Source organism: Abramis brama, assembly GCF_963993115.1.
Source record: "Abramis brama genome assembly, chromosome: 24".
In the NCBI taxonomy this organism is placed as follows: Eukaryota; Metazoa; Chordata; class Actinopteri; order Cypriniformes; family Leuciscidae; genus Abramis; species Abramis brama.
The window spans coordinates 12,598,751-12,613,651 of record NC_139986.1 but is presented as its reverse complement, the minus strand read 5'-3'; the positions used below and the strand labels follow the sequence as shown (position 1 = coordinate 12,613,651).

The 14,901-nt window shown below is 36.2% G+C and overlaps 1 protein-coding gene across 1 annotated transcript in view; it reads right to left on the bottom strand.

Annotated features, from left to right (window-relative positions):
• vps41 (VPS41 subunit of HOPS complex) overlaps nt 1-14,901 on the bottom strand; it is a 28,248-nt gene that overhangs the window by 3,156 nt on the left and 10,191 nt on the right. Inside the window, exons 6-27 of the mRNA XM_084102528.1 lie at nt 13,613-13,675; nt 13,086-13,151; nt 9,608-9,727; nt 9,373-9,519; nt 9,223-9,289; nt 8,216-8,313; nt 6,572-6,701; nt 6,341-6,456; nt 6,182-6,238; nt 5,998-6,059; nt 5,814-5,895; nt 4,662-4,754; nt 4,377-4,504; nt 4,131-4,275; nt 3,851-3,892; nt 3,725-3,775; nt 3,466-3,603; nt 2,343-2,397; nt 2,016-2,156; nt 1,785-1,921; nt 1,600-1,699; nt 1,453-1,497 (exon numbers count right to left, since the gene is read on the bottom strand). Of these exons, the coding sequence (XP_083958654.1) occupies nt 1,453-1,497; nt 1,600-1,699; nt 1,785-1,921; nt 2,016-2,156; nt 2,343-2,397; nt 3,466-3,603; nt 3,725-3,775; nt 3,851-3,892; nt 4,131-4,275; nt 4,377-4,504; nt 4,662-4,754; nt 5,814-5,895; nt 5,998-6,059; nt 6,182-6,238; nt 6,341-6,456; nt 6,572-6,701; nt 8,216-8,313; nt 9,223-9,289; nt 9,373-9,519; nt 9,608-9,727; nt 13,086-13,151; nt 13,613-13,675 (2,083 nt within the window). The remainder of the gene's footprint in view (nt 1-1,452; nt 1,498-1,599; nt 1,700-1,784; nt 1,922-2,015; nt 2,157-2,342; nt 2,398-3,465; nt 3,604-3,724; nt 3,776-3,850; nt 3,893-4,130; nt 4,276-4,376; nt 4,505-4,661; nt 4,755-5,813; nt 5,896-5,997; nt 6,060-6,181; nt 6,239-6,340; nt 6,457-6,571; nt 6,702-8,215; nt 8,314-9,222; nt 9,290-9,372; nt 9,520-9,607; nt 9,728-13,085; nt 13,152-13,612; nt 13,676-14,901) is intronic.

Sequence of the window (14,901 nt, the reverse complement as noted above, 5' to 3'; positions counted from 1 at the left end):
TGATAGACTGGATGTCACATGTGACACTGAAGACTGGAGTAATGATCCTGAAAATTCAGCTTTGCATCAAAGAAATAAATGATAACTGAAAGTATAATAAATTGAAAACCAGTTATTTTAAATTGTAATAATATATCACAATATTAAAAAAATTTCTGTATTTTTGATCAAATAAATGCAGGCTTGATGAGCAGAAGAAACTTCTTTCAAAAACATTAAAAATAGTAATGTTTCCAAACTTTTGGCCTGTACTGTATATGTGTATATATATATATATATATATGTGTGTGTGTGTGTGTGTGTGTGTGTACTCTGCTGTTTCCAAGATATTTAAGTTTTTACATTGTACATCTATGCATATTGTGTAGATAGAACCTGTCACCTGTCCTGTTTATGTAACGCTTTAAATACAACAAAAGGGTTATATACATCAAATTTATTAAGAAACAAAAGGCAAAACACTATTATGTACATAGTTTAGTCCACTTCTTGGCTTGTCTCTTGTATTCATTGACTGAAGCATCCCATGTCATTGTCCAGCAATAGTCTGCAGGCATTGATGGGCTCTATTCGAAGTTATCTGCACTGTTCACACAAGTGCGAGGCATCTCTGCTCACTTTGGCTAAACAGAAATGTGTCCCTTTGCAAAATCAAACAATGACAAATAAGAGAGCATGACACTATGACAGGGTGCAAAACTTCACAGCCCTGCAGAGTTTAGGCAACGCCACTTGAAGGCAAGCCAGCAAACTTAGCCGAAAAAGTGTAATGCCCGCTAAACGCTGCGGTAAGCAGGGAAGGAGACAAGAGGCTGGATGTCAATGGAGGAGAGGCTTCACTACGCCGAATAAACCGCTTTTGTGAGGAAATGATTTACTTGAATCAACAGCCCAGCGGCTAATCTTCAACATGTTTATTCTTAAACATTCGTTTTGGATTTATCTATTTTTATAAAAGCTGTTTTATAAGAGAAGTCACGACAAATATGATTCAGTTTACGGCACTTCTCATTCATTTCTATGTTATCCGCAACCAGGATACCAGCTGTGCTTTCTCACTCTCTCATCTCTCTGACAGCGAGTGACACACAAACCCGCCTCCCCTCACTCACTCGTTTCATTTGCTCCGGATGAATATTGTTGGTGTTACAGGGCTTGAATTTTGGCATGGGATTGTGCATTATTTTACTCATTCCAGCAGATTTTGTGCTCACACCCAAAGTGCGCCAGCATAAAGCTGCCTCTCAGTACTAAATTTAGTTCTGTTTCGCTGCTTATTGCACTTAAACAGTAAAATACACACAAAATAATGTCAGTCTTGTCTTGGCAAGCCCTGTATATAAGTATATGTGAGTAAATAAAAGAAAAAGAAATAAATATAATAGTCTTATACATGTATTTTTTTTAACTGCATTTATGTATACAGACACATAAAAAGTAATCAAGGCATACCTGGTGGTAGAATAGGAGTGTGGCAGGATTCACAGATATTTTCCTCTATGAGAAATGAAAGAAAGATTTTTTTGTAGCATTTCTAGCGAAAATGTCTTATTTGAGTGATTTTGTCCTAGTTGACTGGAAGACAAAACGTTTGATTACCATCCACCCGCACTCCTCTCTTCTGTGTCCTGTGCATCCTCTGTAGAAGAGACAGCGAATCGGCCACCAGGATCTTCTTGCAGCCCTCTCTCAGTAAGATCTGCAGGACAAATCCCATGAACACAAAACGATGTATCTAGTTATAATTGCACTCTAGCCTGAACGACATGTTGGTTTCAGCACACCTGTAGATTGTAGTCCTGTAGGATTTTGACCAGAGAGTCTCTGAGGTTAGGAATCTCCATCCCTTCTTTAATGCGGTGAATGAGCAGGATGGGGTCCACATGGGTTCCGATGTTATTCAAGAGGCCCGTGATAAACGCTAGAGGGAAGAACACATAAGAGAAAAATCATTCCTGTAGTCTCAAACATGCATCAGGAAGCAGAGAGAACTAGTGTAGATTGGGTTCTCGTACGTGGTTTGTCTATAGAGTAAGAGATGAGATCCTCCCAGAGTTCTCGGTCATCCTGCTCTTTGGCAAACTCGATGGCCTTGTCCACATCCGCCAGCTCCTCCATGATCATCTGTAGGGCACGTCTGCAGTTTCCCATTCGACCTGAGAGGAGAAACCATCAAATGTATGAAGCACTACAGCCAGTTGAAAATGTTTTATTCAAACTCATTGAAATTTTACACTTAGTGACTACTCTGTTGCATTGGATCACACTTGCAGTGTAAAAAAACTATAACATGCGTTCAATTTCTATGAGAGAAATGCACAGATGAGTGATTCAGAACTCACTGAGCAGGAAGACCGTCTCTTCTACAAAGTGCCTCTGCTGACAGATTTCCAAAGCCTGAAACAGACGACACAGAGCAACTGTTTAAAGAATGTTTAAAGGATATAGTTGGACTTCACCTGAACAAATGTACTGGGACAATGGCAGTGTTGCATTCAAAAGAACAGCATTTATTATAAATATAACTTTTTTGTAATATTTATTAATTTCATAAATGTGTTTACTGTCTTTTTTTAAATCAATTTAATATGCCTTTGCAAAAAATTGTATTCATTTATTTTCCTTTTTTGTCTTTTTTAAATCTATCTTACCCCAAACTTTTGAATGGCATTGCATAATGATTAAAAAAAAATCAAACTAACTGTTTTCAACATTGATAATAAGAAATTATCTTATAATGATTTCTGAAAGATCATGTGACATTGAAGACTGGAGTAATGGCTCCTGAAATTCACAGGAATAAATTACCTTTTAAAATATATTACAACAGAAACCAGTTAACAGAAATTGTAATAATATTTCACAGTATTAATGTTTTTACTGTATTTTTTTATTTATTTAATAAATGTAGCCTTGGTGAGATTAAGAGACTACTTTTAAAAACATTAAAAAATATTAATGTTTCCAAACTTTGTCAGTAAGTCAGTATCTTATGACTAAAACATGATATGTTAATTGAACCTAAAATATGTTATTTTAACCTTTTATTTGATGGTTGAACAATTTATTTCCACATTTAATTCAAGTAATTATTATTTTTTAATGAATGTTGTATAAAAGTTTTTCAAAAACATACACTACAGTAACTACAGTAGGGGGCGGTAAGATTTGTATTGTTCATGTTAAAAATACAGTAAAAAACAATAATATTGTGAAATATGTACTTTATTCCTGTGATGAAAGCTGAATTTTCAGCATCATTACTCCAATCTTCAGTCCACACGTTTTCATCCAAAGCTGCGAATTTAACTTAGCTCAAAATGGGATTATTGCAATAAAACACCATTTCCATCCAGTGAGTCGAAGAGAACCAAATTGTCACTTCCTGATAAACTGGCACTAAATACCACTTAGAAAAGTAGGAGAAGCCACTGTATATAATGATTTTCGTATATAATAAATGACCTTCTCCAGCGGGCAGTGCATGCTTTCTCTGAGGAAGGGCAGTAGGTTGGGTCGGTCAAACTCAGCATACAAACTGATCTGCCTCTCATGGTACTTCTGCCCCTTATGGTGGTCTCGCTTAAACAGCTTGTGCAAATACTGGAAGAGAACCAGGCGTAAAGGAAGTTAAGCATCCAAAGTTGACTACTGCAAATACTGTATTGTATTATGGATCCTTCATACACATCTGCACGATTAAAACAGCTCATATTCAGCGTACCACATGTAACAGCTCAGGTCTGTCTTTTAATTCCTCCACCACTTTGTCGATCTGAGGGAGAGAAACACACAGATGTTCGTTTGAGAGGGTTTAATCAGAAGAGAGAAGCCACTGCACTGAACTCACCGATATTTTATCTTCATTATCCAGCAGCATGTCAACAGCTTTCTGAAAAAAAAAGAAAAGAAAAAGAAATAGAGAGAACAAAGAGGCGGATGTATCCTTCAGACACATCACTGTGACTATAAATCACATTCTTCCAAAGTCATCTATAATATATATATCAGCAAAACAATCCATAACTTCCTGAACTTATGCACTTGACATTTCATTTCAAGTTTCTTGTATTAAATTCTAAAACAAAGGTCCTCAATAAGGTCAAAAGCAAAAAAAAATGATGTTTTGCCTCTTTGTCAAAATCCATGAGCAGGACAATCTTGTCCTTGATGGAGGAGAAGAGGTTGTGTTTGTGAATGAGCTGGTAAACATCTTTATGTCTCAGTTTCAGGTAGATCTCCAGAGCACGATCGTAACGCTGATCATATGTGTACCTGCACACACACATATAAGACCAGTCTGACTTTGTGCAGAGCTGCTTCAAAATTGTTACAAGCTTTTATTACACGATGATAAATTGTCAGCATTCACTCACAGCTCAGCCAGTGTGGTGAGGAGAACGCTGTTGGTTTGGTCCTTCTTCAGGTGTTCATTCACTGCCTGAACTATAGCCATGTTGTTATACAGCTCTCCTGGCCACTCACGAATCAGTGTGGCAAAACCCTGTGTGAGAAACAACAAAAGTAAAGGAATTTCCCTGCTTCCGTAAAGGATGTTGCTGTGATGCATTCACCTTTTGAAACCTTAATCTTATGGTCCATCTAACAGGTTACAATGTCATGTTTATGCAAATGCAAGAAATGTAATGGAAAACACATACCTCATAATCAGTCTTGAGGAACTCATGAAGGATCATCTCATAAATCGCTGGTCGAAGACGCAGGTCTCCTCTTGGTAAGTACTGACTGATGGCCTGAGAGAAAGAAGAATGGATTAAGTAGGTAGTTGATGTGTAAATGCTGAAAAGAAGCATCTTAGGTTCAAATTATTATTATTTTAATATTTGTATATCTTAAAATGTTATTAATTTCTCAGACATTTGTCAAAATCAGTATAGTATGTAACTGATAAGTGATAATTAATAATAATAATAATAATGATTATTATTATTATAATACCACACGTATTATTATTATTATTATAACAACAAAATAGTCATAATAAAGACCACACTGCAAGTCTTAAAAAAGTAAAAACGTCTACTTTTTTATATTAACAGTTAATTTCTCAGAACTGTCAAAGTCAGTGTGGTAAATAATAATAATAATAATAATATAATCAACCTGATTTTTTGTATTATTTATTATTATTTATATTATTCATAATAATTGCAATAACAATAATTATAATAATTATTATTATAACAATAACATAATCATAATAAAGACCACACTAAAAGTTTTTAAAAAAAGTAAAAAAAATAAAATAAATGGCATAATATTACATAATAGTCTAAAAATAAGTTCTGTTTTAATCAATTATTTAATATATTATTCAATTTATTTTTATATAAATTGTTCATTTCTCAGAACCTCTAATAATAATATCATCAACCTGATTTTTGTATTATTGTTTATTATTTCTATTATTAATAATAACTGCAATAACAATTATTATGATTATTATTGTAATAATAATAATTATTATTATTATTATTACTATTATTATTATAACAACATAATCATAATAAAGACCACACTAAAAGTCTTTGGGGAAAAAGGGCATATTATGTTATTGCTTAAAAATTAAGTTCTGTTTTAATATATTATTCATATACTTTTCATATTAATAGTTAATTTCTCTTGGCATTAACTTTGTTAAAGTCATTGTGGTACATAACTAATAATCACAATAATAATAATTATTATTATTACTGTTTTTATTATATCCATTTTATTCATTATTATCCTGACTGATATTATATTACTATAACTATAAAAGGTCAGCAGGTTGACAAATAATTTTAACTCACTTTCAGCTGTCCAATGGTTTTGAACCTGTACACTTCATTCTCCCAGAGATCCATGTTCTTTCCTAGCACTTTTTGACACTTTCTGTCAATGAGGAATATAGAGAGAGAAAGGGGCATACATCAAAGCTTCTTCTTATTTTAAATGGGTAACGGGTTATTAAATCAGAGTCTTGATGTCCTGTACCTGGCAGCCGTGTCATAATCTCCTCTCTCCACCAGATGATTGATGTACGCCATTCCAATTTTCTATTCTCAAAGCACAGACAGGAAGCACACATATTGTGATTTCAGGTTATAGATATGGTGATTTCTGATAGTGTTATACAAAAAAAAAGACACGGCATCAAATCAGGTTTATTTGTTTTCACCTGTACGTCATGACGTTTAATGTTTTTGAAGCTGATCTCTGCAGCCATCAGTGCTTCCTGTCACAAAGATCCAAATCAAATCATAAATCATTAAAGTACAACTCAGATGTTTTTTAAATGTTATGATATAAATGCTTCCTTAGACTCCTGAACTCGTACCTCATATTTCTTCTTCTCCAGAAGCCAGTCGATGTGGTCATCCTGGTCTCTTTCTTTAGCCACTACAATGTCTTTAGGACTGATGATATAGAATAGAGACTCTCCCTCTGAGTGTTCTGGAAACGATTATATCAAAAATGGGAATTGAATTGATTAAACTGTGGATTGAATGTGATTTGTATGTTTCTGCATCATTATGGTATTCCAGTTTATTCGTTGTCTTCATCATACCGAGCCTGTAGTCCCTGCACTGGTTCTCCTGGAAGTTGCGTACAGTGAGAGCGTCAGATGAGATCTCCTCACAGCCCTCGGGTAACGGCTGGATGATGTCTAAACGAGGCCGTGTTCTGAACTCTTCCTCCTGTCACAAACACAATTACATTTATTAATATATTAATACATGATAACTGGGATTTTTGAAAAAAAATATATTGACAAATAGTCATTTCTACCCAATAATTTCAAGCTTAACATAACCTAATAGATAAATGCATATTTTTATTTCAATTCATATTTATTATAAAACATTCCATGACTTAAAATTTTAATAACTTTTTCATATATTTTCATATATCCAGGTTTTCCAAGACCGTGAGAGTCCTGGTTCTTTAACAAACGTGTTGAGAGAACGAATTAAAATAAAACTGTTGTAAGCCTACATCTTGAATTTTAACTTGTTTTGTCTTATTTGAAATCATTTTAAGTCATCTTGCTCAATGCAGAGCCAAATGATGTCCATCTCTACCTCTGTGTACCTAATAGGTGGAGCTTGACGTAGTTGTATTGAGAGGCTACTCTCTGAGGAGCCAATAGAGTGGTGCAGCTATGACATCACTTTGTAGGCCAAAACGCAGAAGCGAGTTATCATTCCGGTTCCATCGTCCCGAAGTCAATGGGTTTTTTGAATGGGGTTTGGGTTAAATGGCTGAAATAAGGTCTGTGGTGAACACAAGCTCAAGACACTTGCACGTTTTATTCTGTGACATAAAATACATCAGTATTACCCCACTCGTGATTTTTTGAAGCTGTAACGCGTCTTGAAAAAGGCGGTTGCTAACAAGCGGCTAAATGGGACTACAGAGGCTGTCGAGATTAAACGTCATCACGCCGAAAAGGTAAACTCAGTCCGCTTTTACAGCATCATGCTCTTATAAACTATTCTAACTCAAATGTTCTGGGAAAATGTTTTTAGATAAAAAAACTGAAAGAGTTGTCGGAAGTTTGGTGATGGTGTCGTCGAAGTCTAGAACCTTAAGCTTTTTACTTCAAAATTCCTAAAAGTTGTGTTCATCTGTGATAATTATCTTGATGGACAAAACGTGGAAGTATCATACACTTTTGTTAAACACAGCTTGTTTTTTGCGATAATCCAAAAGCCTATTGGAAGATTCTGTTGGGTTTTTCTCGAGGAAACCAGTGTGATGCTAACTGACAGTTGGCCTACAAAGTGACGTCATACCACTCTATACTGTAGGCAGAGCATGACATCAAGCTCCCTCTTGCTGGACGCCCAACCACACCCAAACCCTACCCATAACCCTATCTCTAAACGTAACTCCACCCATTACATCCAGAGAGGAGGAGCTGGACGTCATTTGGCTCTGCAGTGCGCACCACTTGATTATGTTTAGGCATAATGTTATGGTTAGGGTGTGACTCGACTTTCAAGCTCCGCCCATTAGGTCCACCGATTGGTTCTGCAGTTAGCAGCTTCTCCATCTTCGGGTCCCCTTGGACATTTGATGAAGCCCCTAATAGGATTCAGCCCCAAAGTTGAGAACCACTGATCTAAAGGATATTCTGGAACAGTTTGGATACTACATCTAAAAAGCAGACTTATTCAGGTACACTGGTGGTGAGAGTGGGTAAAATTACCATGTCCTCAGTGTTTTCTTTGACATAGTACAGAGTGACCAGCTGATCTGCTAAAGGCGCCAGTCCACTAATGAAGAACTCAGTCTCAAATGCTGACACTGAAAGAAATCAGAGAAACCAACAAAAAAATTAAAAATCATAAAGTTATGCTATTGTACAACTTGAGAGTGAGTTAATTGATGACAGAATTTTAAGTTTTGGATAAACTGTCCCTTTAAAGGGATCATATGATGCCATTTTAAATGATGCCATTTTTAATTTGTTTATTAGGTGAAATAGGTTAACATGCTTTAATGTTTTAAAAAAATCTTTTTTTCCACATACTGTACATTACTGCAGCTCCTCTATTCCCAGTCTGTCTGAAACACACTCATTTCTACAAAGCCCCTCCTTCCAAAAAGCTCAGTGTTCTGATTGGTCAAACACTTCAAGCGTGTCAGAAATGTAACGCCTCATACCATAATCACGAGCTTCAGCTTTCGAGGCTTTAAAGGAATAGTTCACTTAAAAATGAAAATTCTGTCATCATTTAACCGGACAGTTGATGGACCCCCATTGACTTCCATAGTAGGAAAAAAAAAAAATACTATGGAAGTCAGTGGGGTCCATCAACAGTTTGGTTACCGACATTCTTCAAAATGACTTCTTTTGTGTTCAGCAGAAAAAAGAAATTCATACAGGTTTGAAACAGAGTAAATGATGACAGAATTTTCCTTTTTAAGTGAACTATTCCTTTAAGCAATTGTAAACACACAGATAATCAGATAAAATGCACTAACTTTTGGGTTGTATTGCTCCGGAACAGCTTTATAAATAAATCTTAACCTCTAATTCCTAATTTCATCCGTTTTTCTTTGTGGGAGACTATGAGCTTTGCACCTTTGCAGATCGTATAGATGCACAAACAGATACATTACACACTAAAGGTAAAGGAAAACATTAAAAAGCATCATATGACCCATTTAAACTTAATGATGATGTTATGTGTATGGCTGTTGCTTCAGTACCAATCTCAACGTAGCGACTGGGTAGATCTCTCATCTCTGTTGGGTCACGCTCTTTAACAGCACATATCTGAGAAAAACAAATGAACCAAACAACATTATCAAATTTACTATTATTAAAATACTTGCTCTGTAGTTGCTCTGAACACACACCTTAACAGAAGAGCCCCAGCCGATGATCAGTGTGGTATTGCCTTTCCAGCAAAGACTGCAGGGATACATATCCGGCCTTAGACTGGTGTTGTCCCGCAACACATTAGTGATGCGCTGTTTACTGCCGATGTCATAGATTTTCACACCCTGACACACATCAAGTACATTTTAGATAAAATCATGACTAGTAAGGCATCTTAATTAATATTTATAATGTGTCTAAATCTGATTGTACCACATTGTTTGCCCAGGCAATGAGGTTGCCTCTCCATTTCACATTGGTTATGTTTCCCTCTCCTTCATGAAGAACAGAGGTCTTCCAACGGTTCAGCCAGTTCTTCTCATAAAGCAAAAGCTGTGGGACATATTTTATTAACGTTAGTGAGCATTTGCTCACAGAGATTCAACAACAATGAACAAAATTCGCTGTATTGCTTGCGTTAAACACCAGAGGGCAATAGAACATAGAGCACAAATATGTACCAAACAACAGTCAAAGTCAATGTGACTGCAAGCGCATTTAATTCTTAATTCAGAATCCATTTTTATTGTTTATCCTACACTCTCGGGGAAATAAATGCAGATTAGCTGTCACTGGGGCTGTACCCTTTTAAAAGCCAGTAATATTTACACTACCGTTCAAACTTTGGGGTCAGTACGATTTTTTTATGTTTTTGAAAGAAGTCTCTTATGCTCACCAAGGCTCCAAAAGTAAACTGTAAAACAGTAAAATTATAAATATTATTACAGAACCCTTTTCTATTTTAATATATGTTAATTGTAATTTATTCCTGTGATGCAAAGATTTATTTTCAGCAGCCATTACTCCAGTCTTCAGTGTCACATGATCATTCAGAAATCATGCTGATTTGAGGAAACATTTCTTATTACCGGTATATTCAATATAATTCAGTATATTCAAAAACATTGGGCTGCTTAATATTTTTGTGGAAATTGTCATTGTCGGTTTTTTTTTAACTTGATGAACAGAAAATTCAAAAGAACAGCATTTATTTGAAACATTGGCTTTAATGTTACTTTTGATTAATTTAATCCATCCTTAGTGAATAAAACTTTTTTAAACAAAAAACAAACAAAAAACACCTTTGAACGGTAGTGTACATTTAAGGTACTAATATGCACCATCCTTTTAGGGTAAATAAGGTTAAACAATTTGAAAGAATATCACCTCAGTGGCAGTTGTACAATATGTTTTCCAGTGTAGTACAATTTCTTTGCTTTATTATATATTATTATTATATTTTTCTAAAGTATTGGATTGGATCAGTGTATTAGGCAGATTCATTGGCCTTATCATGCTGTTAAGGTCATATCAGGAAGTAGATTCAATAAAAATCATAATACAAGATCCATTTCAAAATCAAAATCCATTTTACGAAAAGGCAACATTCGGTTCAACCTTTAGATAATGGGATATTCATAAAGTCACTTAAGTAAGCAGTGTGACACAATCAAACCTCAGAAACAATAAAAGCAAAAAAGATACTGTGTATTGACATTGACAACATGAATTGACTAGAGAAGAGACTCAAACAATTAAAAGGTGTTTAACGTTTTGGTTTACTTTGATAAGTCTGCGATTCTCTGACATTATTGGTGCAAAAAAACGAAATTTTCTGAAGGATTTTGTGATAATAATCACATGCAGAAAGCGACAATGCACTTGGCGGATAACCTTGAATCGAAAAGTGTCAAAAACGGCACGCACAATCACACGCAGCCAACCTGACCTGACTGCGGAGAAAGTGACTGAAAAGGAAAGACGGTTCAATGTCGCTTCAGTTCTACACTTTTGGCCATGTTAACAGATCACAGCGCAGCAATAGGAGATGACACTCCAAGAGCCGAGCAGACGGAATTGAATTGCCTTTGACAAGATGCGTCTTCAGTGGAAGCCGTATTGATTTTCATGGCAGGGCTGCATTATGGAGACCTTAAGCCAGGGAGAGAGAAGGAAACAAGAAGAAGTGGGAGGAAAATGCAGAGGACTTGGCCACTGTGGCGCACAATGGACGCCGTTAATTGCTTCTGATAAGCACAATGCAGTGACGGTGGTGGAGCCATTTTATGTGAATCAATCGTGGCACGGTGGATAAAAATCTATGATTTACAGAAATTGAGAAGACTCTATTTGTGAGTCTACTCCAAGATTTGTACATCTCAACAAAATCTCTAACAGTCCACTTTACAAAGAACCAGTGGAATTCATTCAAATTCACTTTTTCAACAATTGAAGTTTTTTCCAGCCACAAGACGTCTGATCACTGCATGCAAACAGATCAACAACTTCTAAGAGCTTTTACGACAGACCCAAACCCTGTTTTCATTTCTATAGATGTATGGGCGTCTGGAATGTATCAGACTATGGCATCTTGGGTTGGTAGCATTGTGTCCTTTGAAAAATGAGCGTATTTGTTTAGTCCATAAGCCAAAGAGTGTTCTACATGTTGCGAAGACTATGGCACTCTACGTAATGACAGTTATTTATTGCGCAAGAAGAGACAACATCTCTCTTGTGAACAACACTTTGGAGAAAATGGACCACTCTCTCTCTCTCTCTCTCTCTCTCTCTCTCTCTCTCTCTCCCTGATGTTGACCTCGATGTAAGGCCGAGATGGTAAGAGCGTTTCATGCCGAACAGTTTCAGTTTGAGTAACCACTATACACGGCACTCAACGCGACAAAAAATGATTTCATTCTAATAATTTAGCTTAACCCTCGTGTTGAAACCTCAAGAGCATCAAATGATGGAGACCACAAAATATATGTTTAGACTCCAGGCATGAATGTGGCTTTTGTTTTTATTTTTTGTTTTATTAAGGCATTCAAACTTCCTTTCAAAATTCAGAACAGTGGTTAAATAATGTGTCATTTTCAATAAAGGATTTTTATATTTTATATACAATAACCCTGCACCCAATCTTAAATATTTACACTACCGTTCAAAAGTTTGGGGTTGGTTTTTTAAAAAGGTTTTTGAAAGAAGCCTCTAATGCTCACTGCGTTTATTTGATCAATAATACAGTAAAACAGTAATATTGTGAAATATTATTACAATTTACAGTAACTGTTTCCTATTTTAATTTTTTATTTATTTAAATGAGCTATTTCAAATAAATGCTGTTCAAAATAACAGCATTTATTTGAAATAGAACATTTTAGTATGATTTTAAAGAGTTTACTTTCACTTTTAAACAATTTAATGTGCCCTTTAAAAGTATTAATAGTATTGATCCCAAACTTTTGAAAGATAGTGATCCTGGTTCAAACCGTCAATGACGTGCGTGAGTCAGAGAGTTTAGTGGAGATGGGAAATAGAAAATGACTTAGACTGGATTCGAACCTGCATCTCCCGTTTGAGCACCAAGAATCAAAATTTCGAGAGCATCGGCACTAACCACTAAACGTGTGTGATTGGGACCTGACGCAGACCAGATACCGACCAAAATTTCCCACGAGCACCAGGGCTCAAGGTTCTGGAGCATGTGCATTTGAAAGTTTGATCAGCTTCTGAGTGATTGGAGTCCTATAAAAGTTTATTTATATAAAGATTTGGAAAATAAATGTGTTTTTTGTAAATGTAGAGAGGGAGGAACTTCTTGTATACAGTGAGGGGAATAGAATCCAGGCATAGCGTAGACCAGATTCAAAGCTGTGCCTCCAAACACAGGTGATTCTGAAACTGGACTCACCTTATTTCCTCCAGTCACAAACTGTTTGTTGTTGGACTTGATGAACTGAGGGTGTAGAGCCATAACCTAGAATTGAACAAGGGATTTCATTTTAGTTTACGGCAATACCTGAGTTAATATCAATGTCCACTCCAGTATTTCTAAAGCCATATAGTGCCTCAGAGGGGGTTAGACTGCATCCAGTCAGAAAACATGCTCAATAAAATCCTTTTTAGCCCAGGAAAAGTTAAAGGATTGATCCTCACAGTCCAATACACAAAAGTATCGATATAAAAAAAATGACAGCAAAGGCTCTCTTTATGTGTGCCATAGGTGACATCACTCATGCTCAACAAACAGGCGGCTCATGCATGATATGAAACACCCTGGAGAAATCAATTAAGACAGGTAGCAGGCTGAAATTACATTGTTTTCGAGAATTATCAATGCTTGCTGTGACAGGAAATCGAAATCAAAGGGCTATTTCCCATCAGGCAGCAAAAACATTGCCGGGGGACCGACGACTCACATTAACAGCAATAATTTACCTTGATCGGACAGTCAAAGTTTTCGTGGAAGCCCTCCCTGGTGTACAGGCCGAACACTTGCACCTGAAAAAGATGAGAGAGAAATTGAGAAAGAGAGACAGATATGTCTTTTAAAAGGTAAAACCGCTGTGGTCCAGAGATGCGTTCTGAGCTAACAGTTGACTTGGGCAAAGCATCAAACCATGTAGCCGGCTAGTTAACCATCTGCCAGACTCCCAATTAGTGGAAAGGTCAACTCTTTCTGCCCTCGCATGCTTTTATGCTACCAGCTTATTCGCTAGCTGTGCTGCAGTCCCCGACGGCTACAAACAAGCCTTAACACAACATTTCACCTACACCTGTCTGTATGAAACAAGCGGGGAAAAAATTGCTGTGAGCTCTCAAAAAAAAACCACTATTGAAAAGTAAAGTATCCTCTCACATTTAAGATGATGGTTTGGAAACGAAACTACTGACTTTGAACTGTTCATGTTCCCTTTTCTGGTCAGGCAACATACTTAGCTAATCTTAAAATCATAAATTTCAAAGTGGAGTTTCTACGTTTTGGAAAAACCCTATTCAAAGACTCTTTCTCTTAAGAAATTTGTCATATTTTGCATAACAAGGGTAGCAAAGCAGTCGGTAAGTGCAGTTTGGATTAACAGTGCAGAGAAGAGAACAATGCCCTCCATTTAATGTACAAAAACATTCACCATTGTATCTTGTGAACTGCCAATATCACCACTAACCACTTCAACATTTATGTCATTAAGAAAACTGAACTAATTAGATAAATTAAATTTAAGTTCTAGTTTTACAGTTTGGACAGTCTAGGAGCAAATGATAAACTATATTTTAAAGCTAACACACCATCTTTATCACAAGTTTGTTCATGAAACGTCGGTTGCGTCCTATTTTACTTCGGAAACTACTGAATTTGAATTGTTCATATGTTTCCCTTTCAGGTCAGACAACATAATAAGACTAAGTTAATTTTCAAAGCGCAGTTTGTATTTCTCGGGGGGGGAACGAATAATGAAAAAAAAGATGCTTCAAACACTCATCCTCTTAAAAAAAGGTATCATATTTTGTGTACCAATGGTAGCAAAGCAGTCGGTAAGCTGGGCTCAACAGTGCAGAGGAGCGAACAATGGCCTCCATATCGATTTTAATTGGTGTATGTGCGACAAGATCTCACTTTGCCATAGGAACAGGGATAGACGTGGTCTATCACGCCACAGATCAGCCTGAGAAAGCCACACAAGGTGCTGATGATTAGCCTCCGTGGACTGATAACAGCCGGCTCATGA